At 32.9% G+C, this 21,265-nt stretch overlaps 1 protein-coding gene across 1 annotated transcript; it reads right to left on the reverse strand.

The window, feature by feature from the left end:
* Nucleotides 1-776: 776 nt before the first annotated feature.
* On the reverse strand, nucleotides 777-2,006 carry LOC145276647 (chemotactile receptor for bitter tastants 1-like). The gene has a single exon (XM_080127838.1). The coding sequence runs from the start codon at nucleotides 2,004-2,006 to the stop codon at nucleotides 777-779; it is 1,230 nt and encodes a 409-aa protein (XP_079983964.1).
* Nucleotides 2,007-21,265: the final 19,259 nt, after the last annotated feature.

Consider the following 21,265-nt stretch of genomic DNA (forward strand, 5'->3'; position numbering starts at 1 on the left):
AGTTGACTACAAAAAGGAGTCATTTATTGATGATGTTAAAACTAAAAAAATCATTAACCTGAACATTGTATTTTATTTTTTAATTTCCTTCAATAATTATATTTTCGTTAAATTCGTTAAATGAGATATTAAAAATAATTTAGAATGTCAGAAATGTGTTAAAAAGATGAAAAATATTAGTGACTAAAAACGAAATTCACGGTGGTCAATCGCTGCTGATTTAAATAACGAGTATGCGTTAGTGTGACGCGACGGATATATATTTACAAATAAGTACGCATTCATATTCATCATAGAGTAAAGGATATATTAATAGAGTGAACAATATGTGATATACATGCATAACACTATGGATGCATCACAGAGTTGCATGTAGATGGGTTTATAATTAATCTAAAGTACAAATCGTACAAATAGAAAGAATACATTAAAAAATGCTTAAAAGTACGAAAAAATACGAAGAAATACGAAAACATACGAAAAAGTACATTTGATTATTAAATATATTTCATCAGACATGCTATCCTGTAAATTGGCGGATATATATTTACAAACAATTACATATTAATATTTATTATATAGTGGAGGATATATTAATTTATGGAATATGTAGAAATCTACGCCTATCTCTAGTTATACATTACATATTTGTATATAGATCGGTTCATAATTTAACTAAATTATAAACACGAATCAAAAAGACGATAAAAATACAAACTATTTGCTTTTACAACGAAAAACGGATGTCATAAAATATCTGATATATTTATCGTCAATTAGATATAACGACTCGAAATCGTTTGTAAAAATAAACCCAAGAATACAATCCCAAAAATAACTGATACAAGAAAGATTAAATTAAACATCAACACTTCAACATTACAGCGACTGGTCAAATTCATAACTTTCAAATTCATTCGAGATGAGTGATATCCTGCAGGAATTTCCTCTTCAGACATGATTTTTCCTGTACGGTTTTCATGTTCAATTTTGGGAATTTCTGGATTTACTTTAATCGGCGCAATTGGTTCCAGAAGTTGCATTTTAAAGAATCTCTTAGAGGCGACGATGCTGGCGATAACTGATATTCCGCTGAGACATGTTAAAAGTAAATGGCACCAGAATATTAATGGTACATCAGTAGGTTCTTTTGGTAGTATCTTCTTAATATTTCCTAGATAGACAATGTTTGCGAGGAAGATTGTTGTGGCAAACGAAACCTTTTCTCCACTTTGAAGTGGTAATTGTCCGACCATCATATTCAAGAGAAGAAAAATGATCGGTGGTAGCAAATAGGATAAAGAATTTGGCTGAATCTTACGGGTAAGTTTTAATTTTATAATCCCTTCGCTATATGCACGCGTTTCAATTGAGCACTCGTGCTGAATATGCCAATTCGTTCTGCTAAGATTCCATACTTCAATGCAAATTATTCTTTTAAGAATTACTCTTGTTGCATCGTATTCGCTGAAAAAAATGTTGGCGTGACACCAATGCTCATCAAATGGAAAACCATATGCGTTTACTTGACAACCGCTTTTAAAATACAATGGAATATACTTCTGAACGCACCCATCATTATTTAGGAACAGTTCTGGAAGTGAATTTATATGAGTTTCGGTCACGGTTTTATAAATCCTTATTCCTGGGTGCCATATCATTTCCTCTCCAATAGTGATATTCATTATGTGGTTCAGAGATGTGTTCCAAGACAGGAATTCGTCGCACCAGGTTAAGTTTAGATAAGTTCGCACTGTCATATAGCCATTCACGATATCGAAATCCCCGGCCGTGCCAATTTTAAGTTCTGCATTCACTTTCATTTTGTCTCGCATGTTCTTTAATGGTATGAGTTTTTTATCATAATTTTTCAAGAGCATTTTTCGAAAGTCTGATTCTTCCTGATGTGTCCAGCACAAAACCGAAGAAGCAAAATTGAAAAGCGTGAAAAAGATCAGATGTCGAACAAATTTCCAAGACGTATACTTGCAGGACATGATAGCCATCAGAGCGTACACATGTAATGCTAACTGCGTAGTTACTGCAACTGAACTATTCGTTTCACTCCTCTTATAGATTCGTCTCATTAATAACTCACAGAAAAAAACATTGTTATGTAGTTTTCACGTGATATATGAATCAATGACTGAAATAAGTGAAATATTTATTGTTGGTATTTTTTGTTTTCTTCTTAAAAGGTTTATTGTGGTCCAAGAACAACGATGGGAACGGATCGGATTGGATATCTTTTATTTATACGATTATTACATCTAACATGCAATGCCAATCTCTAATATTGATTTTGTGTATTTTGTACAAAAAAACGCTATTTATTACTCGGCTGCAATTTTTTTAAGTTTGATATAAAAACGCGCATTGGCAAACTAGCGCGATAGGGGAGTGGCTATTACGTCGGAATATATGTCAACGAGATCATTTTTTATAGTTTTATAGGTTTATATTTATTATAGTATTAATGTCCAACCTAATTCCATGCCTGTGACACGATGACGTGTCTTACTTGTGAGATATTAATTGTAAACTGCATAAAGATCCTTATATTTTTTCATATCTGCTGCCACATGTCTCGAATTAGGGGACGAGTAAATAGTAATGTAAAAAGAGAAAGACGGTTATCTTTGAAAATCAACTATGAAAGCACAAAATAAAACTTCTATCTTTCTTCAAACAAGTCATAGTATCAAGCAGATCCCTAGCTTTGTTTTCGTCTCACAAAAAATCAACAGAACGTTTTCGTTTATCTGTATTATTATTAAACACCTGAGTTTCAATAAATATTAATTATTGCTCCCGTTTATTTTGTTCTTGTTCCCAGCTTGCGGATAGAACCGATCACGTATGACAACCCTAGACTAAATTTTATTAACATCAAGTCTTGTAGCTCTTATAAACACAGGGCGAACAAAGAACAATTAACATTGAAACAGTCGAAACGAATGTGGTTATTAGAACACCGGTCAAAAACCTTGATTTGTTCTCTATGCTGGAATCGCGATCTGGATCACGATCTTGAAGAAGTATTTGCATTGAAAAGGAACAATTAGCAAATATTTACAAACACTTTTATGGTGATATACGTTTGTTTATATATGACAAACGTAGAGTCATGCTTAAAACACATCTGAGCACATATCACCTGTCAGAAGACAAGGTTTCATGAAAGCGTTAAATTTATTAAATCAGGGATTTTTAAACCGAAAATGTAAAAAAAAAAATAAATAAATGAAATCACCTCTTACCTTATGTTAAGATTAGCTTTCTAAATAGACATTCTTAACATGATAAAGATGGAGCGTTGCGTTTGGAATTTATCATCTTGTTTTCACGTTAGGATTTTATGACTGCTTACGTAGCCTGCCGGAAGATGCCGACGCGAAATTGCCAGAGATTGGATCGTAAACTTAGAAAGTACGAAAAGATTTTTTAAATAATTTACACGCATACATGCTTACTATACACTATCTTTAAGTGTCCAAGTTTTCTCTGGCTTGATAATTCATCGAACCAGGCTAACTTCGGATAGGTATGCACTGCGATGTAGGTTTCTCTAGCATGAGACTACATTCCTTACAAGTATACCCTAACTCCATATTCCAAATAACACAGTATTTGCGACCCATATAAGCTCTCCTTGTTATGGCATATATGATGAATGATGTATTTTCTATAATATATTTTGCTTATAGTAACTGCATTGTGCTAGGTATTCTACCAAGTTAGATTAATTTTAATCAGATAAAACCTACCGATCACAGCAATTATATAGGATGGCCCATAAGTCACTTTACAGTTTGAAAATCAAATAACTTTTCTTAATTAATTCTTTTTTTATTACACAGTTTATAGTGTGAAAATTTGTTCTGACTTAATTACGAAAGATAATGTCTCTTAAGAAGCTTCCATTCTTGGCTTTGCAAAGTCGAGCTCTTTCTAAGCTATTCTTTATGACAGTTCTTAACATCGGAAGTTGTAGGGAAAGAATTTCCTGCGTATGTTTGCCTTAAGTTCTTGGATTCTTCGAGGTTTATTTGCATACATTTTGTCTTTACGATATCCGCAAAGCCAAAAGTATAGTTCTGTCAAATTAGATGAACGTGGAGGCCATTCAAAATCGAAATTTACAGAGATTTTTCGATCTTAAACATCACAATTAAAAACTGCATTGTTGCTCTAGTTGTATGTGCAGTTGCTCCATTTTGTTTGCAACCAATACCTGGCATGTTTACTAACTGAGGTTGAACAAATTCAATAGCATATCTTTTAAGAGGATATTGAACATTGAAATGACGCATATAAGATCTTTGCATTGCAACAATTGACCGTCCATTTTCAAAGTGAAATTCAATTATGCTCACTTGTTGTTCTGGCATAAGCTTATCTATACAAAAAGTTTCCAAAGATTCTATTTTATAATTCTGAAAAGAGAAATTAAAATATATTAATAGAAAAAAGTTATTGGATTTTTAAAATGTAAAGTGACTTATGGGCTACCCCGTATAATATTCTGGCATGATCGTTCACCCGGGGGAAATTACTTGGTTGAGAACCGTGTGACTCAACCATCTGTGATGGTCGAAATTTGCATTAATAAAGATTAAAATAAAGCTGAGTTAGAGCTTTTATTATGTGGGTAATCCCGGGCACATCCCGATCGCCTTGCTGATTTCATTTGTCTGATTGCTGACTCAAATCAAAATAAGGAAAAACAACTTCAGCTGAGCAGAGTCAGGTATTGATAATACTATTTAATAATAATATTGTTCTGTGAGGGAACCCATTGCATTGAATATAGTAGTATTCACGATTGTTTTATCTTAACTTTAGAATTAGTTGACCGAGAGTCAATCCCAATGTTTCTCCGTGTGAAAAACCGTTGATGGAAAATTATTTAATTTATATGCACAAGTGATTTTATCAAATTTGTCGAATTCAATTTTGGTAATGCGAAACTTGCTTGGCTGAAAGGAAACCTCAGACCTCGTCAGACTTTCCCCGCTACCTCACCATAAGAAGGTGTGCGGGAGACAGTCTTGAGGAATTGAGAGAAGTTTTTTTGTAGGAAGTTGAGTTTGAATCACTCCTCTACCCATGCTACACCACCATGCTAACTGACAGAGAGAGAGAGAGAGAGAGAGAGAGAGAGAGAGAGAAAGGAAAAAGGAACAATCGTTCGTCACAATTTTTTTTTTCTGAGCGAACCATTTACGCTACTGTAAATCTCTGCATTGTTGAAAAAATGAAACTTGCACATATTTTTTTCATTTAAATTTACTGTATAATAACAAATATTGTAGTCAGGAGTATTAAATAATTAATCTTTATCAAAACAAGGACTGACGACTGGAGTTTTATCTTATTCGTTGCCTACGGAATTCGTGACTCAAATACCACACGAACACCGTTTATTTCAGTTAATTTCTTCAGGATACAGCAAACAGAAAAAAAAATTGACGTCAGTTCCAAACTGTGGCTTTGATCGCCTATACGATGGCAGGGTTTGATACGTGATTCCTGTTATTCCTCACTTCACCAGTGGTCCGTAGGTAAAAGAACAAAATGCAAACGTAGAAAAAATAGGAGAGGCACTTTCATTTACCTGAGGACTTTGAGTTGTTTCCTTTGTTTATTTTTCTCCTACTTTTTTTTTTATTTTTTCATTTACCTTCTGATCACTAGTCAAGTTAGAATAACAGGAATCGTGCATCGAACTCCACCATCGTATAGGTCATCAAGACCACACCACTTAACTTTCTGAAATCGAAACCACCTAGAACTATATTTACGTACCGGTGAACACTTTGGAGTCTTCATTGGTTACATTTGGTGCTTTCATGACCAGGGCGTGACCCTTTGGAACGCCATAACAGATTTAACCTGCTATATTTCCTATCGTCTAATTAAGAATTGACTTCTGAGTTTCACCGTGTTACATTTGGTTGCCGTATAACCAGGATTCACCCTGAGTTGTGAACGATCATGAACTTTGGCCACATTTGGTGACCGTCACCAATCAGAATGTTGCAGTACACCAGATGGATCCTGTTATAGTTGGCGTCAGTCACGCAGGATTTCATCTGGGAAATTGTGTACAACCCACGATAGACGGTGAGGTAATTTTCTCTTTTGACTTGAACTATTATTACCGTTGTCGTTGGTGTAGACTTTTGTAGGCGAATAATAATGGTGAAAGAGAGAGAGAGTCGGTAATTAATTGAAAGAGAGGCTACTGGGTGAGAGGAGTCATATTTTAAAGTGAAGAATACTTAACGCTTTTTTGTCTTGAAGAAAAAATGTGTATATAACTATCGATTGACAGGAGTCATATTTTAGGGTGAAGAAAAGTTATCGTTTTGTTAAACTACCGATCAGCATGAACTGTATTTTAAAGTGAAGTATATTTGATGCCTTAAACTACCAAATGGCATCAGTTATGTTTTAAAAAAAGAAAATTGGTGTTTGTAATTACAATTTTTAAGATCGAGTCATATTTTTAAAAGTAAGAGGGGGCTGAATTTGACGTGTAATGTCTGTTGTTAATTAGTGATTGAATAGATTGAGAATGAGTGCTCATGGGAGAACAGAGGTTGTCGATAGTGATCTGAGAGAGTCGGATGGATGGTCGCAGGCGGTCAGTGAGAGGCAGATTGTTTTGGAGCCGTATGAGGCTGCGGACGGACTGGTATCGAATGGAAAGTTCAGGAGAACACTTGGTTGTCCTGGAGGCAGCTACGGTCATCACTAGCGAATAGAAACTCTGATGAGAGGGTCGCTGTAGACGCCGGCAAAGAGCTGTTCAGATTCCAAATAAAGTCGGTGAGAAACAGTGGAAGCGTCCACACTATTAGCAGATATGCTTGGAGATGTGTTGGTAGACGGAAACTTTAGGACAGATGTCGCCCAGGGTAGTCCGCTGAAATTCCAGGAGGCCCTAGATTTTTACTTGGCCGCAGATGATGTTGTGTAAGGTCGCCAACGTGCTAAACGGTCCCGAATGGTCAGTAAAATCCTGCTGCGCACTTTGTGTATGATCCAGAGCAGAATGCCGAAACCAGAGTAAAACTGGGAGAAAAGGCCTTCGAACCCTAGATCGAGTTAGCAGATCGCATTAAATGAATCGAGACCGCCTCTGTCCAAGTATGGGGATGTTGAGACTGGGGAGCAATTGGTTGAAAAAGCAGGAGGCGAGAATCTGTGACTGATATGATGTTGTGGTTGATATGTCGTTGCGCGTTTACATGACTTGATGTTAACTTGCGCTTGACAATAACTTGCAAGTATTTAAAATGATTATTCTGGTTTTGAGAAAAAATGTTCTCGTATGTGCTGATGCTATTTTCTTCTTAACGAAAATTTGAAAGCCTTTATACTGATTTTCCTGATTTAGAAACAAAACGTGTTGTCGTGTGTGTTTTAATGTTATTTTGTTCTTAACGATGAAGTAGAAGTCTTCAAACTACTCTCGAAAGAGAAAATAATAATAAAAATAAAGAATATATTCTAGATAAACTCTGATGTTGTTTCATCTTAACAATGAATTAAAAGCGTTTAAACTGACAAATAGACGGTTATTAGGCTCGATATTAGATGAGATAATGCAGAAAAATATACTTTTGGAAATTAAATTGCAAAAAATGTTGAAAAGAATTTGGAGATATTTAAACTGAGGTATAGGTATATTTCAGACGAGTGCCACTCTCTCGGGCATTGAAAGTCCATGAGCCGAAAATGACTTTAGTCCTGCCGGCAAAATTCACACGCTAAACCAGACGTGACACTGAAGACGGTCATTAGTATACATACATATATTTACATGCACGCATACATACATTTATACACATATATACACATACACACATACATATAACATACATATATGCATACATACACAATACATAATACATAATACATATACATATACATACATAAACATACACAAGACGGTCAATGGTATACAAATATATATATATATATATATATATAAAGCCAAATATACATACATACACATACACACATACATATCTGTAAACATACACACATATATACATACACAATGCATAATACACATACATACATACATAGACATACACACGCATACATACACATGTACATACATATAAATACACACACATATACAAATACATACACACATATACATACATATACACATATGTACACATGTGTACATATACATGCATACACTTACCTACATATGCATACACATACATGAATATGCACTCGTACACAAACATGCACATACATACACATATACATGCATCAATATACATACATACACACATGCATATATACACATACACACACGTGCATATATGCACATACACACACATGCATATATACACGTACATACAAACACTATATATACGTATATACATACATACACACACATACATATATACATACATATACACATATACAAACATATACACATAAATATACACACATATACATACACCTGTACATGAACCTACATACACCTATACATACATATATACATATAATGATGGCAGATCAATTATTACATGCTTCCAGCATTTCAGGCCTACACGCTTCACAACTTTTCTATGGCTGAGTGAGTATCTATACACAGATGATGTTACAGTTTTTGCTTTGTACGACAGCTAAATCTCTCTCTCGGTTCAAAATGTTGACATCCAGCAAAAAGCAAGAGCAGGATAGCCAGCAACAAGTGAAACTGCAGACCAACTTAATGCGGGTACTGGTCTCCCGCTTTATGTTTTTTTTATCTAAGATTTGCTTCTCCTAGAGGGGTTGACTTCACTACGGCTTATGGGAGCCCTCTCCGCCCCACATACACATGACAATAAACACATACGTACATACAGATGTACGCCAACATACGCATGCATGTGCACACACATGCAACCATAATCACGTAGAGCCACACAAATACGCACATACATACATATGCCTATGCATACGTACACACACACATATACATGTAAAATACACATGAAGGAACATTCCAAAAGTCATATATATATATATATATATATATATATATATATATATATATATAAGGAATCCAGATAAGGATATGTCGTTCTCCACTTTTTAGATATTTTTGTAGCCAAACACTCTTCCAGGTTGTCATTAATAACGTAAATGTGATCAACACATTGTTTGGGATGAAAACTGACGGCACTGATGGTAATTGAATTTTAGATCGCAGATAAATAGGCGGTCGCTGGGGCAATTTAACAATAAATAAAAGTGGAAAGACAGTTAACTAAAAGTAGAAAGAAGTACATCAATCAACCGATCCTTCGGGAAAGCGAAACGACGGTACTGATGGTAATTGACTTTATTTAAGAGATGAATTAAGCATCAGAAAGAAAAGAGATTTTTATGATTTTGCGCTTAAGTTAAAATAATACAAGACATTAATACGTACGATTTAAATAGAAGGAAATAAAAAAGAAATAGAAAACTACTAGCTAAAAACAGAAAGAAAAAAGAAATAGAAAACTACTAACCAAAAACAGAAAGAAAAAAAGAAATAGAAAACTACTAGCTAAAAACAGAAAGAAAAAAGAAATAGAAAACTACTAGCCAAAAACAGAAAGAAAAAAAGAAATAGAAAACTACTAGCCAAAAACAGAAAGAAAAAAGAAATAGAAAACTACTAGCCAAAAACAGAAAGAAAAAAAGAAATAGAAAACTACTAGCCAAAAACAGAAAGAAAAAAGAAATAGAAAGCTACTAGCCAAAAACAGAAAGAAAAAAGAAATAGAAAACTACTAGCCAAAAACAGAAAGAAAGAAAGAAATAGAAAACTACTAGCCAAAAACAGAAAGAAAAAAGAAATAGAAAACTACTAACCAAAAACAGAAAGAAAAAAGAAATAGAAAACTATTAGTCAAAAACAGAAAGAAAAAAGAAATAGAAAACTACTAGCCAAAAACAGAAAGAAAAAAAGAAATAGAAAACTACTAGCCAAAAACAGAAAGAAAAAAAGAAATAGAAAACTACTAGCCAAAAACAGAAAGAAAAAAAGAAATAGAAAACTACTAGCCAAAAACAGAAAGAAAAAAGAAATAGAAAACTACTAGCCAAAAACAGAAAGAAAAAAGAAATAGAAAGCTACTAGCCAAAAACAGAAAGAAAAAAGAAATAGAAAACTACTAGCCAAAAACAGAAAGAAAAAAGAAATAGAAAACTACTAGCCAAAAACAGAAAGAAAAAAGAAATAGAAAACTACTAGCCAAAAACAGAAAGAAAAAAAGAAATAGAAAACTACTAGCCAAAAATAGAAAAAAAAAGAAATAGAAAACTACTAGCCAAAAACAGAAAGAAAAAAGAAATAGAAAGCTACTAGCCAAAAACAGAAAGAAAAAAGAAATAGAAAACTACTAGCCAAAAACAGAAAGAAAAAAAGAAATAGAAAACTACTAACCAAAAATAGAAAAAAAAGAAATAGAAAACTACTAGCCAAAAATAGAAAGAAAAAAAGAAATAGAAAACTACTATCCAAAAAACAGAAAGAAAAAAAGAGGAAATAACAGCGTCGTGAGCCGTGATGAGAAAACATATCGCACGCTATTTAACTTTCTTGGGTGTTCCGAAATCGGAATCGCTTACAGTACAGGTGAACACTTCGGAGTCTTCGTCGGGTTACATTTGGTGCATCCGTGACTAGGATGTGGCCCTTTAGAACTTCATAATGTTCTTCACCTGTTGCAAACCTCTGGTTGCTACAGCAACCAGCTTCCTAAGGTAATAAATGATATCAAACGACAGGCACATCCCTTACATCATAAGCATCGGCTATAACGAGCTGGCACATCTTGTCATCGCCAAGTCTTTATTGCGTCGTTGATGACAAGGGCCGCTTTTATGTTGCTGAAAACTAATGTTTGGATAATACAGCGAGGAAAGGCATTTTTATAAAAAAAAATATAATTCTTTTATTTAACACATAACTATGAAGGAGGATATTTAGTTAAGACTTGTTGAGACCCGACGCGTGTCACCGACGCCCGGCGCAAAAACTCTTCTCCTTCCGCTTTCGACGGAGTCCAACTCCTCAACCGTTTAAAACAATACAATTATAATTCAATTGTTTTTTTTTTTCATTAAAAGAGAGGGAAAGGGAATGAAAGAGAGACATAGAGGAGAGAAAAAGACAGATTGAGGGAAATATACGTTTTAGCGCACTTTTTTTCCAAATTTAGATGTCTGCAGGAAAGGTTGACCTTTCACTAGGCACCCGATTGCGTAAAAAGCTGTCAATCTTCGTGCGCTGAGTGTCAACCTTTAAAAGTGTGCGCTCACTGAGCTGTGTGTGTTTTCTTCATCGCAAATACAGACTCAGTTGTGCACAAGTTTTATTAATGTAGAAGCCACCATGAAATGAATGTTTCTGTTTACAGCAAAATTGAAGCATGATACTTGCCCTTTACATTTTGAACTTTAAGTGAAACCATTATTTATTAATACTTTTATAAAACAGTAAATTCTTTACAATGCAATGTAGACTACAATATATTCTGGACTAAGAATCACTGTGAATATGCATGTGAAGCTTCCTCTCGGTAAACTGGGAAAAGAGGGTCCTTAACTAGAGCAGGCAATCAATCGGCTTGATTAAAAACTGGGCAATTTCACCGATGGCAATAAAAGTATGGGAGGCTGGAAAGCTTGGAAGCTTTTTCATTGTGTCATATTATAACGCAGGTCAATTGGTGAGAGGAAACAAAATGTTCACTTGCTTATATTATATACTCACTTATTTGAGCAATAAGTGAGAATATAATGGAATAATCGAATATATATGCATCTCTGAATTTTCATACATTTTCATCGCAAGTGCTCGACTGAACTCCGATCTATGGTTCTCCTTTGTCAAACTTTCACAAAAAGACTCGACTAGCTACAACCACTATAAACAATTTTCCCCACTTACTAATTGTGCCTAAATCTAAACGCAGATTCCACGAACAAAGCTTTTTTTCCAAGAACGGTCCGCATGTAAAACAGTGTTCCACTGTACTGCTTCACGGTTGAATACAACATGTTAGCCTTCATATCAAATGTAAACAAGTTCTTGTTGAGTCGTCACCATAAATAATCAAATTCTACCCAATTTACATCATTAACGATTACACTTTCACCTTATATTCATTAACCTTTATCCTCAAGTGGTTTTCTAACCTTGATAAGTGGTGACTCTCAAAGCTGTGTGATTATAAGTTAGAAGTCGATATCAATTAGCACTACACCAAATAGTTACCAAGAATCAAAGAGAATGCAAAGGCCGAGGAGAGAATGCACTAACCAGACTTGCACTGAATGAGTGCGAAGATAACTGGTACCTTGGGGAGGCTTGTTGCCACCAAAATCCCAATGAAGACTAATGGGCGTTTCCAATGAAAAGTCGATGGTAAACGGCTTTTGCGATAACACAAATTCGTTTGCAAGGGTAACCTAAAGGGATAGAAAGTACTGGAAATTTAGGGAGACTTCTTGTCGCTCAGACTCCAGGCAACACCACCGGTTATTCTCAAAGAGAATCATTTAAGGATCGCCTGCATAAAAACTCCCAGTGAGTATAATAATAACTAATTAATTAGAATATAATCATAGAATGAAATATTCATAAATACATATTCGTTGGTAATGTATTGCTCCTATCACCTATTTTCTGTCAATTTGGATAATTACACCTGAAACCGGCATTTTCGGCTCACATCTTTAATATAACAAATCTTTTCAAGAGAACACGACCCAACGACTTATAGTTGCTTTTTAATTAAGTCAAATTAGACAATCATCAAATTTTTATAAATTGAAAAAAAAAAGCGAGTCCTCTCGCCCTTCTTCTCTGATTTTCCACTATTTCTCTTAATGCCAGCTCATTTTCTTCTAATTACACTTTCTATCTCTCTTTCTACCTTTCTCTATAAACTGATATAGCACGCTCTTTCTTACTTTTTTGCATGTATGAATTATATTTACTTACACTCTCACATCTTTTAACTATTTTGGTTAAAGGCTAATGGGCCAGGTCGACTGTCACGATGGGAAATAACTAACGGAAGTGTAATATGCAAACGAATGAAAAAAAGTGCAGGTTACATAAACGACATCTTTTAACTATAACTGATTCGTGCATAGCATTTAACAATAGTTGAAACGCAAACCCAAAATCTGTTGTGTTATCACTTAAGGGAATCTGCTGACGTAATATTTATGACCACGTTTAATGGAGGTTCTCAAACTGTCCACTTCCACGTGTTAGGTCGTTTAAAAATATTTGATTTGACATTTAATTATATTTTCGTCTAGTATACGATGCTAAATTACATTATTATAAGTAAACAACAAAAAATGAAATCTAAAATAAGAACTCATGCGGCCAGTAAAGTTTGACGAAATTCAGCTTTCTCGGTTTCATGAGCCTGCTTAATACAGAGTGAAGAAATTTGTTTCTTCTTTTCCACAGATACTCGTATTCAGACTTGTCTATACATATCAGCTAGTACATGTCGCTTCATATGCAAGTCATTTGTTTCTCGAATGAATGTGCTGTATAAGCTTATAGAGAAATGTATTGAACAGCTTGGTCCTCATTATCAGGTGTTTGTGGATTTAACCAAATCACTTGTGACAGTCAATCGTGACGGCATCTTGAAATGTGCTTGAAAATTTGGCTGTACGCTTGTTTTACAAAGAAGTTCAAAACTAGCGTGCTATATCAGTTGCATGAAAAACGAACGTCACATTGATAAGAAAGTGAAGCAAGGTGATATAATTACTCTAATATTGTTCTCTTCATCTGACAGATCTGCCCTCGTATGCTTTCCACCGTTGGTGCTTATATTAGACTCCCAGCAGCTTTAAATTTGTTCAACCTGAGATTTCAAGCCCAAACCCGTTATTGGTGAATTTGTTAGAGAGATGCCGGATGCTGATGATGCTGACCTAGTAAGACACCGAGCATCTAATTCCAAGCAAACGAGGGCGCAGGTTTACAAGGGCGCCAATCGTTTCGAAGCAGACATAGTAGATCGAACAAAACTCAAGAAAGCGCATAGAAACCATGAAAACTTGCCAACCAACTGTGGTGCTTGGATTTGTGAACAGTGCCATTGAACAGATCTCCTTACACATGAAATCATATGAAAGCGTTTAAGCTACAGTTAGTTTTAGTTCACGGAACACAATTGCAACTTGTTATGCTCTCCATAGACTGGAGTGTGTTCAGCAGCCTGTGGCCTTGAGCATCACGTAAAGGTGTACAATGATACGACCATGTAATCCCTACAGCCACCTACCTTGAAAATGCTGCTGTGAAACCTGACAGTTATAAGGAATAAGGCAGAGAGAGTTGCAACCTTGGTGGAAGTGAGTGTCCGTAATGATGGAGGTCTGAACAGAGCTGAAAGGGAGAAACAGACCAAATATCAAGATCTCATGTATGATAGGAAAAGAAACTGGAATCTTATGGAGATATCAATTATACCAGTTATTCCAGGTGTCATAGGGTTTATGAAGAAGAACATGAAGTCCTCCCTAACTAATATTCCTGGTGAACCAAGTGCAAAAGAAATCCAGACAATTGCACTTAAGGGAACAACAACGATACTAAAAAGAGCTCTCAGTTGGTTTCAATAAAAAGCAGGACAATGTTGGCAGCTGGTTTGGCTGCCCCATATCAAGTGATACAAAGTTGAAAGACAGAAAATTAAAAATATATGTATCTACAAGTTCGATGTCTTCTGGCTTGAATCAAACTTAATAGAAAAGAAAACATCGTTGTTAACACAGTGAATGATACTCAAAATGAACGGAATCATAGAAAAAAAGATTTACTGATTAGCTAATTTTTACGAAATGAATAATAGTATTTCATTACTTAAATTAAATGCATTCAGAATCGAATGAATAGTCTTCGCCAGACAGAGAATCCAGTTTTACATTCGTCTAATGCTTTGAAATAAATGGAATATTTTAAATTTTTATATGCTAAAGATGTATGCTTTTAATATTTGCGTACAGAGATACAAAAATGAAAGTTTTATAAATCAATTATTAAAAAGGAATAAATGCATTTTGAAATGGTAAATACTAATAGCTTTATTAAGTTGAAATATGTAATTAGAAGGAATGAGTAACTTCTGAAGTCTACAGGGTAGTAGTAGTAGTAGTAGTTGTTGTTGTTGTTGTTGCTGCTGCTGTTGTTGTTGTAATGTTAAAATTGCGTTAGTTTGCAGTATCATTCAATGTAAATGTTGTTTAAAAAAGAATAAGTAACTTTTGAGATATGCAGAGTAGTAGTAGTAGTAGTAGTAGTAGTAGTAGTAATGTTATTAAGTAGAAATCTTTGCAATTTTATGCTAAAAAGTGACAGGAACCGAGGGGACAAAACATAAATCAATCGTAAAGTGCATACAATCTGACAAAATACTTATATGTTTTTTTCTTCTCTATATACAATCTGACATAATCCGTATATTGTCTTTTCGTCTCTATATTATATGTAGTATCCACAAAGTTATACGATGTGAAATTCGAATAACTTAAAAACTAGTTATCTAAGATTGAAATTTGTATGCGTGTAATTATCATCAAAAAGCATTAAATCCATATTTCAAATTTGGAAGAAAAAAAAACAGATCTTCACTAGGTGTGTCAGAATCTTTTGGGAATTTTTGACACCCTTAACAAAAAACTGCGAATAAAATATAAAAAAAACTCATAATTTCTTTTTTTATTAAGTAGTTTGTTTAATTTCTTTATGGAATATACTTCCAAAATAAACTATTAAAGTTTTTGGAAAAATAATAGAAATATTGTTTTTTTTTTTTTAATAAAACAAACAGTGTTTACAAAGTGCCTGCGCGCGCTTATGCAGCCATTTTTTCTACGTAATAAAATGAATTGACTTTTACGAGTTAAAATGTTTCATTTTAAAAATCTATCAAAATTATTCTATTGATTCAATTTTTACAATATTTGCAGGTTTAATGCGAAATTTTATGCTCTTTCCAGAAACTGAATATAATATTCTAGACAAACGTTGTTTTTTTAATTCACCCCCTCCTCATTTTGAAATGTCTATTAAAATGAAAATAATTAATTTTCTCACCTCAGATTTATATATCACAAATTGAAGATAAAGAGTCAATAAATAAAGTAATCTAATTTAAAACAAAAAAGAATAGTTTTGTGCAAATTTAACTGTAAAGCCAAAAGTTTAAACCCCTTTTTTATAAAACCACGTTTATTTTTTTTTAAGTGAAACCTCACATTTTTTTAATTTTGTCATGAAAAGATTGAATACCTATAATAATTTTTTCTGCTTCATTCAACGTTTTATTTTATTTAAAAAATATCACTCCATAAAGAAGAAATAAAATATATTAATTAAAAAACTCATGTACTTCTTTAAGAGAATTTAAAAAATGGAAAATCGGCCGAGTGGAATTTTTTTAAACGGCAAAAATTGATAAGTGAAATGTGATCATTTTTCAAGGACGATGGCCCATGTTGACTAACTTTTGTTTACAGCCAGAATTAGAAAGGGAGATTAATTCTGGCGCTTACAGGCCACCGAAGTTTTCAATTCGAAGAAAGGAAGACGTTTGTCTTCCATTTATTTCAGTCGTGAACATCTGATATCGCGGTATTTTTTTAATCCTTGCTCAAAAAAGTATTTTATTTAAAAAGGATATGAAATATAAAATATAAATATGGATAAATTCTTAACGATGAAGAATGAAAGTACCCATTGATTATTATTTTTATAGGTAAGTGGTTTTTTGGAATTTATATATATTTATTATATTCGAAGTAAGTTAAAATTCGTTGATTTTCTTGAAATTTTTTTAAAAGAAAACCGATTTTAAATAAACAAATATTGCATATTTTGCTATTAAACCTGTTATTATTTAAAAATTTGTTCTTTGCCCTTTTTATTGAAAAAAAATAGGGTTTAAATTACATTTTTCAAGTAGTTATCAGCTTCGAAAGATAGTAAATCTAATTATTCAAGTTTTATCACACATTTTTAATGGCGATTTCTGACACTGCTATATTTTTCCATATTGTAATTATTTTGTCTGTGGGCGGACTTTTTACGGCTAAGATTAAACTAGTATAAGATGCGAAACTTTATAGGTTTTAACAAATGAATGAAGATCATCGAATTTATCACCAAGAATTAATTTCTACTGTTTTTATAACTCTGCTATTGACCTTTTGCCCTAGGTATCCAAAAATTAAATTAGTTTTAGGTTAGAAAATGACGGTTATTCTTATCACATTTGATAACGATTGGTCAAGCGATGTGGACGATTAGCTTTACACAAAAACAAGCAAACAAACTAATAAATTGCCTTGGCCGAAATAAAAACGAGCACTGAAGGAAAGTATTATTATTAGTAGTAGTTTGTATAGTGTAATATTTTACAAAAGCAGAACCTTATTTTCCCGTAGATCACTTTGTCAGTTTAATCTCCAATGTTTATTATTGCGTGTGTGTTACATGAACGTTTGTTCTTATATTTATGTATGTTTCGTTTTTTATCGTATTTCTCTTTCTTCGACCTTTTTTCTTATTTTTTTACTGGTGGATTTCGTCGCTATCATCAACGTTTCGTCCTCCTTTTCTTCATGGCCGTGTAGAAAGGATTAATATACGCTAAAATCACGTTGAGACATCGGTTGTCGCCAGATCACCGAAGTTAAACAACGTTGAGCCTGGCCAGTATCAGATGGGTGACCATTTAGGAAGGCGAGGCGCTGTATATACCGCGAGGTAAAATACCAGGTTAAGAAACTGGTGCGGCCTATCCTTCTCTCGAGGGTAGATGGGACTCTCTTAAGCCGTGGTAGCCACACCCCTATCTAGTAATGGCGTCACGATTAAAAAAATACCCTTGATAGCCCTGGCGAAGCATCAAGTATTCAGCTACTGACAAGATTTGAATTACACTATAAATTCGTGTAGTGAGTTCAATCTCGGCTACAGCCGCGCTGGATGGATGGATTGGTGGACGGATGGATGGATGGAAGCGCTTGGTATTAAGTATATTTACAGAGAAATAGATCACACATGATAGACTTAAATATTATAAAATTAGAAAATAATTGATTGAGGTTTCCATTTTACCCATTTAAATGATGAGTTTTGAAAATTAAAATCAATAACTAATAAAATATAAATCCATGCGAAAATTGTATAATCCAGCATAATGTTAACTTTGACATTAAACAAAAATTACACAAAAAAATTTTAATAATTTAATTCGAAAATCCAGTAATAAAAACGTACATAAAACGTTTTGGTAATAATATTTCAGAATACTATAAATTTATTTACGTTTAAAGTAATCGTGTCTTCTGCTTTCTTCTTTCTTTCCGATTTTAACTTCAACTTTAAGCCACGCCCTTCGTGGAGCAGGCATTGTAACTGAAAATGACGTCATCCCTGAGGTATGAGCAAGAAAGATTTTTCGAACAGTCAGACTGGGGATAATGTATAAGACCTTTTTTACAAAAACATTCATTAAAAAAAATGCATTAAAAAAGTGAAAGATATGAATTTGAACTTATTCGATATTCAACAAAAGAAGAACAAGAACTAATTCAAAACCAAAAGTTGTGTTATTTATTTATTAAAATTAAATATTTCGTTGTTGCGTGTATTTTAAAGATCAACATTCGTTTATTATTTATTTAATATTGCATTGCAAAAAGAAAAAAGGACACGATTCGATTTATACTGAAACTAAATTTTATTCAATATAAATTACAAAATTACAAAAATTACAAAAAAAAACTACGTATGTTTGAAGCAGAAAACAATCAGATACTGCAAAAAAATAGATTATGTATTTATGAAATGACAAAACAAGTAAAAACTCAACGATTAATATTTTTTTTTGAAACGAATGAGAAATCGTTTCAATAAAACAAATAATAAATAGTTTTAATGCAAACGAACGATGAATATTTTTTTAAATGAAAGCACATACTAAAATACAAAAGTAAAACATTTTAAAATCAAAAGATAATTTTAATACAAAGTAGTTCGGTGTTGGCGTTTGATAATCTAAAAGTATTGTGGGATATAGAAATCCAATGTGATCATGTCATATAAGCAAAGAGACCAGATTTAGTCTTGTTAGAGAAAAATGAAACAATGCAATAATGATTGACATGGGAGTGTCAGCTGCTGTGAATGTGGAGGAAAAAGATAAGAATGTCGAAAAGTATCAAGATTTGAAAAGAGAGATAAAAAGATTGTGGAAGTTGAAGAAGATAAAAGTCGTGCCTGTTGTGGTGGGGGCTTTAGTGAATGTGACAAAAGGATTTGACAAGTGAGTTGAGAAAATTAGAATCCAGTGAAATATTGTATTACATCAGAATACTGCCTTGTTGTGAAACTCCAGAATCTTGCATAAAATTACTGGAAAACTGAGAAAAGAATATACTGATAGCCTATGGTCATTTGTTATGATCCGCCTATAAGCATAGACTTGGAAATAACAACAACCAGACACAAAATGTGAAAGTAATAATAATAATAATAATAATAATAATAATAATAATAATAATAATAATAATAATAATAATAATAATATATTTCCGTACATATTATGATTACAGTATATAAGCGTGTCATCTAAGGATACACGTTATACATATGTGTGTTATTAAAATTCTTATAGATTCACACAAGATTTAGGTTAAAAGTAATTATTACACAAGTTTGAAATGTATTAATAATTAAATAAGTGTTCTGAATTTGTTTTAAAAAAAGGTGGGGTAAGGAGCCTTTCTGAAAAAATATCTTGTTGACGGGCTGTGTGAAAGCTCCTTGTGAATAATAATAATAATAATAATAATAATAATAATAATAATAATAATAATAATAATAATAATAATAATAATAATTACTAGCAGAACCCGTGGAAAATGCACGGTTGTTGAAAAAATTATCACATAAGCAACAATAATTAGTACAAGATTAGTTTCGATCGGATCGTGAATTCAAAAATAGATATTTCTGTAGACGATTATGAAGAACTGCTTGAGGTATATTATTACAAGAAATTAAACTATCGTGAGCTATCACATTTTTATAAAGAGTTTAATTTAATCAAAATGACTTGTAAATCCGTCAATACTAATTATGTCACTATCTTTTCTTAATAACCCAATAATAAGGCATATAAGTAATAAGATTTGATAGAAACATGTTACATATCCACTTTTGCAAGTTTTCATAGTTGTAAGAAAATGTATTCAGTAAGGAGTGCGATTTATTGGTGCGATTTATTGGTGCGATTTATTGGTGCGATTTATTGGTGCGATTTGGTTAAATAAAACAATGAAAGCGTGGGATGTTGGGATGTGATACGGTAACACTTGCAACTATATATATTTCATAGCATAAATATTCATTTAAATGCACACAAAAGATTGGTTAAAAGCTGAATATATTTCTGGAATTCAAAATAAATGTTTCGAATTTGTTTTAAACAGTCAGTGAGGAAGCCATTTTTTAAATTCTTGAATTTATTATTAAAAAAAATATGGGTAGAAAGAAGCGTATGACTAAAGATCAAATGTTTGCGCATATATATATATATATATATATATATATATATATATATATATATATATATATATATATATATATATACGAATGCATATATATATAGATGATAATGGTGATGATCATTATGACTATGACAATAGAATATTCTTATCATTGTTTGGACTTTCGAGTATATATCCGACACAGACACAGTTAATCAATCGAGAACCACATCCCTCTATATAAAAGCATATTGGATATCAACGGATACACACCGAGAGTCAAAACAATGAAAATAATATTCTGTTGTCATAGAACTAATGATCATATACATTCCGCGAAATAGAAATATACATATAACTCAAAAACAAGCATTATAAAAAAACATTTTAGAGCATTAACCTAACAAAATTTATACTACATCTACTTTATAAATTTAAATATATGTAAATTTAATTGTACAGTAGTTTATATTTATAATAGGATTATTTTTAATCACGTTTAATCAGTATAATCACGTTGACACACAGGTTCTCGCCAGACAACCAACGATGATCCTGGCCAGTATCAAGTGGGCGACAATTTGGGAATGCCAGGCGCTGTATGTACCACGTCAAGACATAGAAAGTACATTTAATCTATTGGAAGAGACACATCCTC

Source organism: Euprymna scolopes, chromosome 5, assembly GCF_053919585.1.
Source record: "Euprymna scolopes isolate OS-2025 chromosome 5, ASM5391958v1, whole genome shotgun sequence".
Lineage (NCBI taxonomy): Eukaryota > Metazoa > Mollusca > Cephalopoda > Sepiida > Sepiolidae > Euprymna > Euprymna scolopes.

Excerpts from the sequence above, each read along its gene's own strand:
- LOC145276647 (XM_080127838.1), bottom strand. The coding sequence starts at position 2,006 with ATGGCTATCATGTCCTGCAAGTATACGTCTTGGAAATTTGTTCGACAT.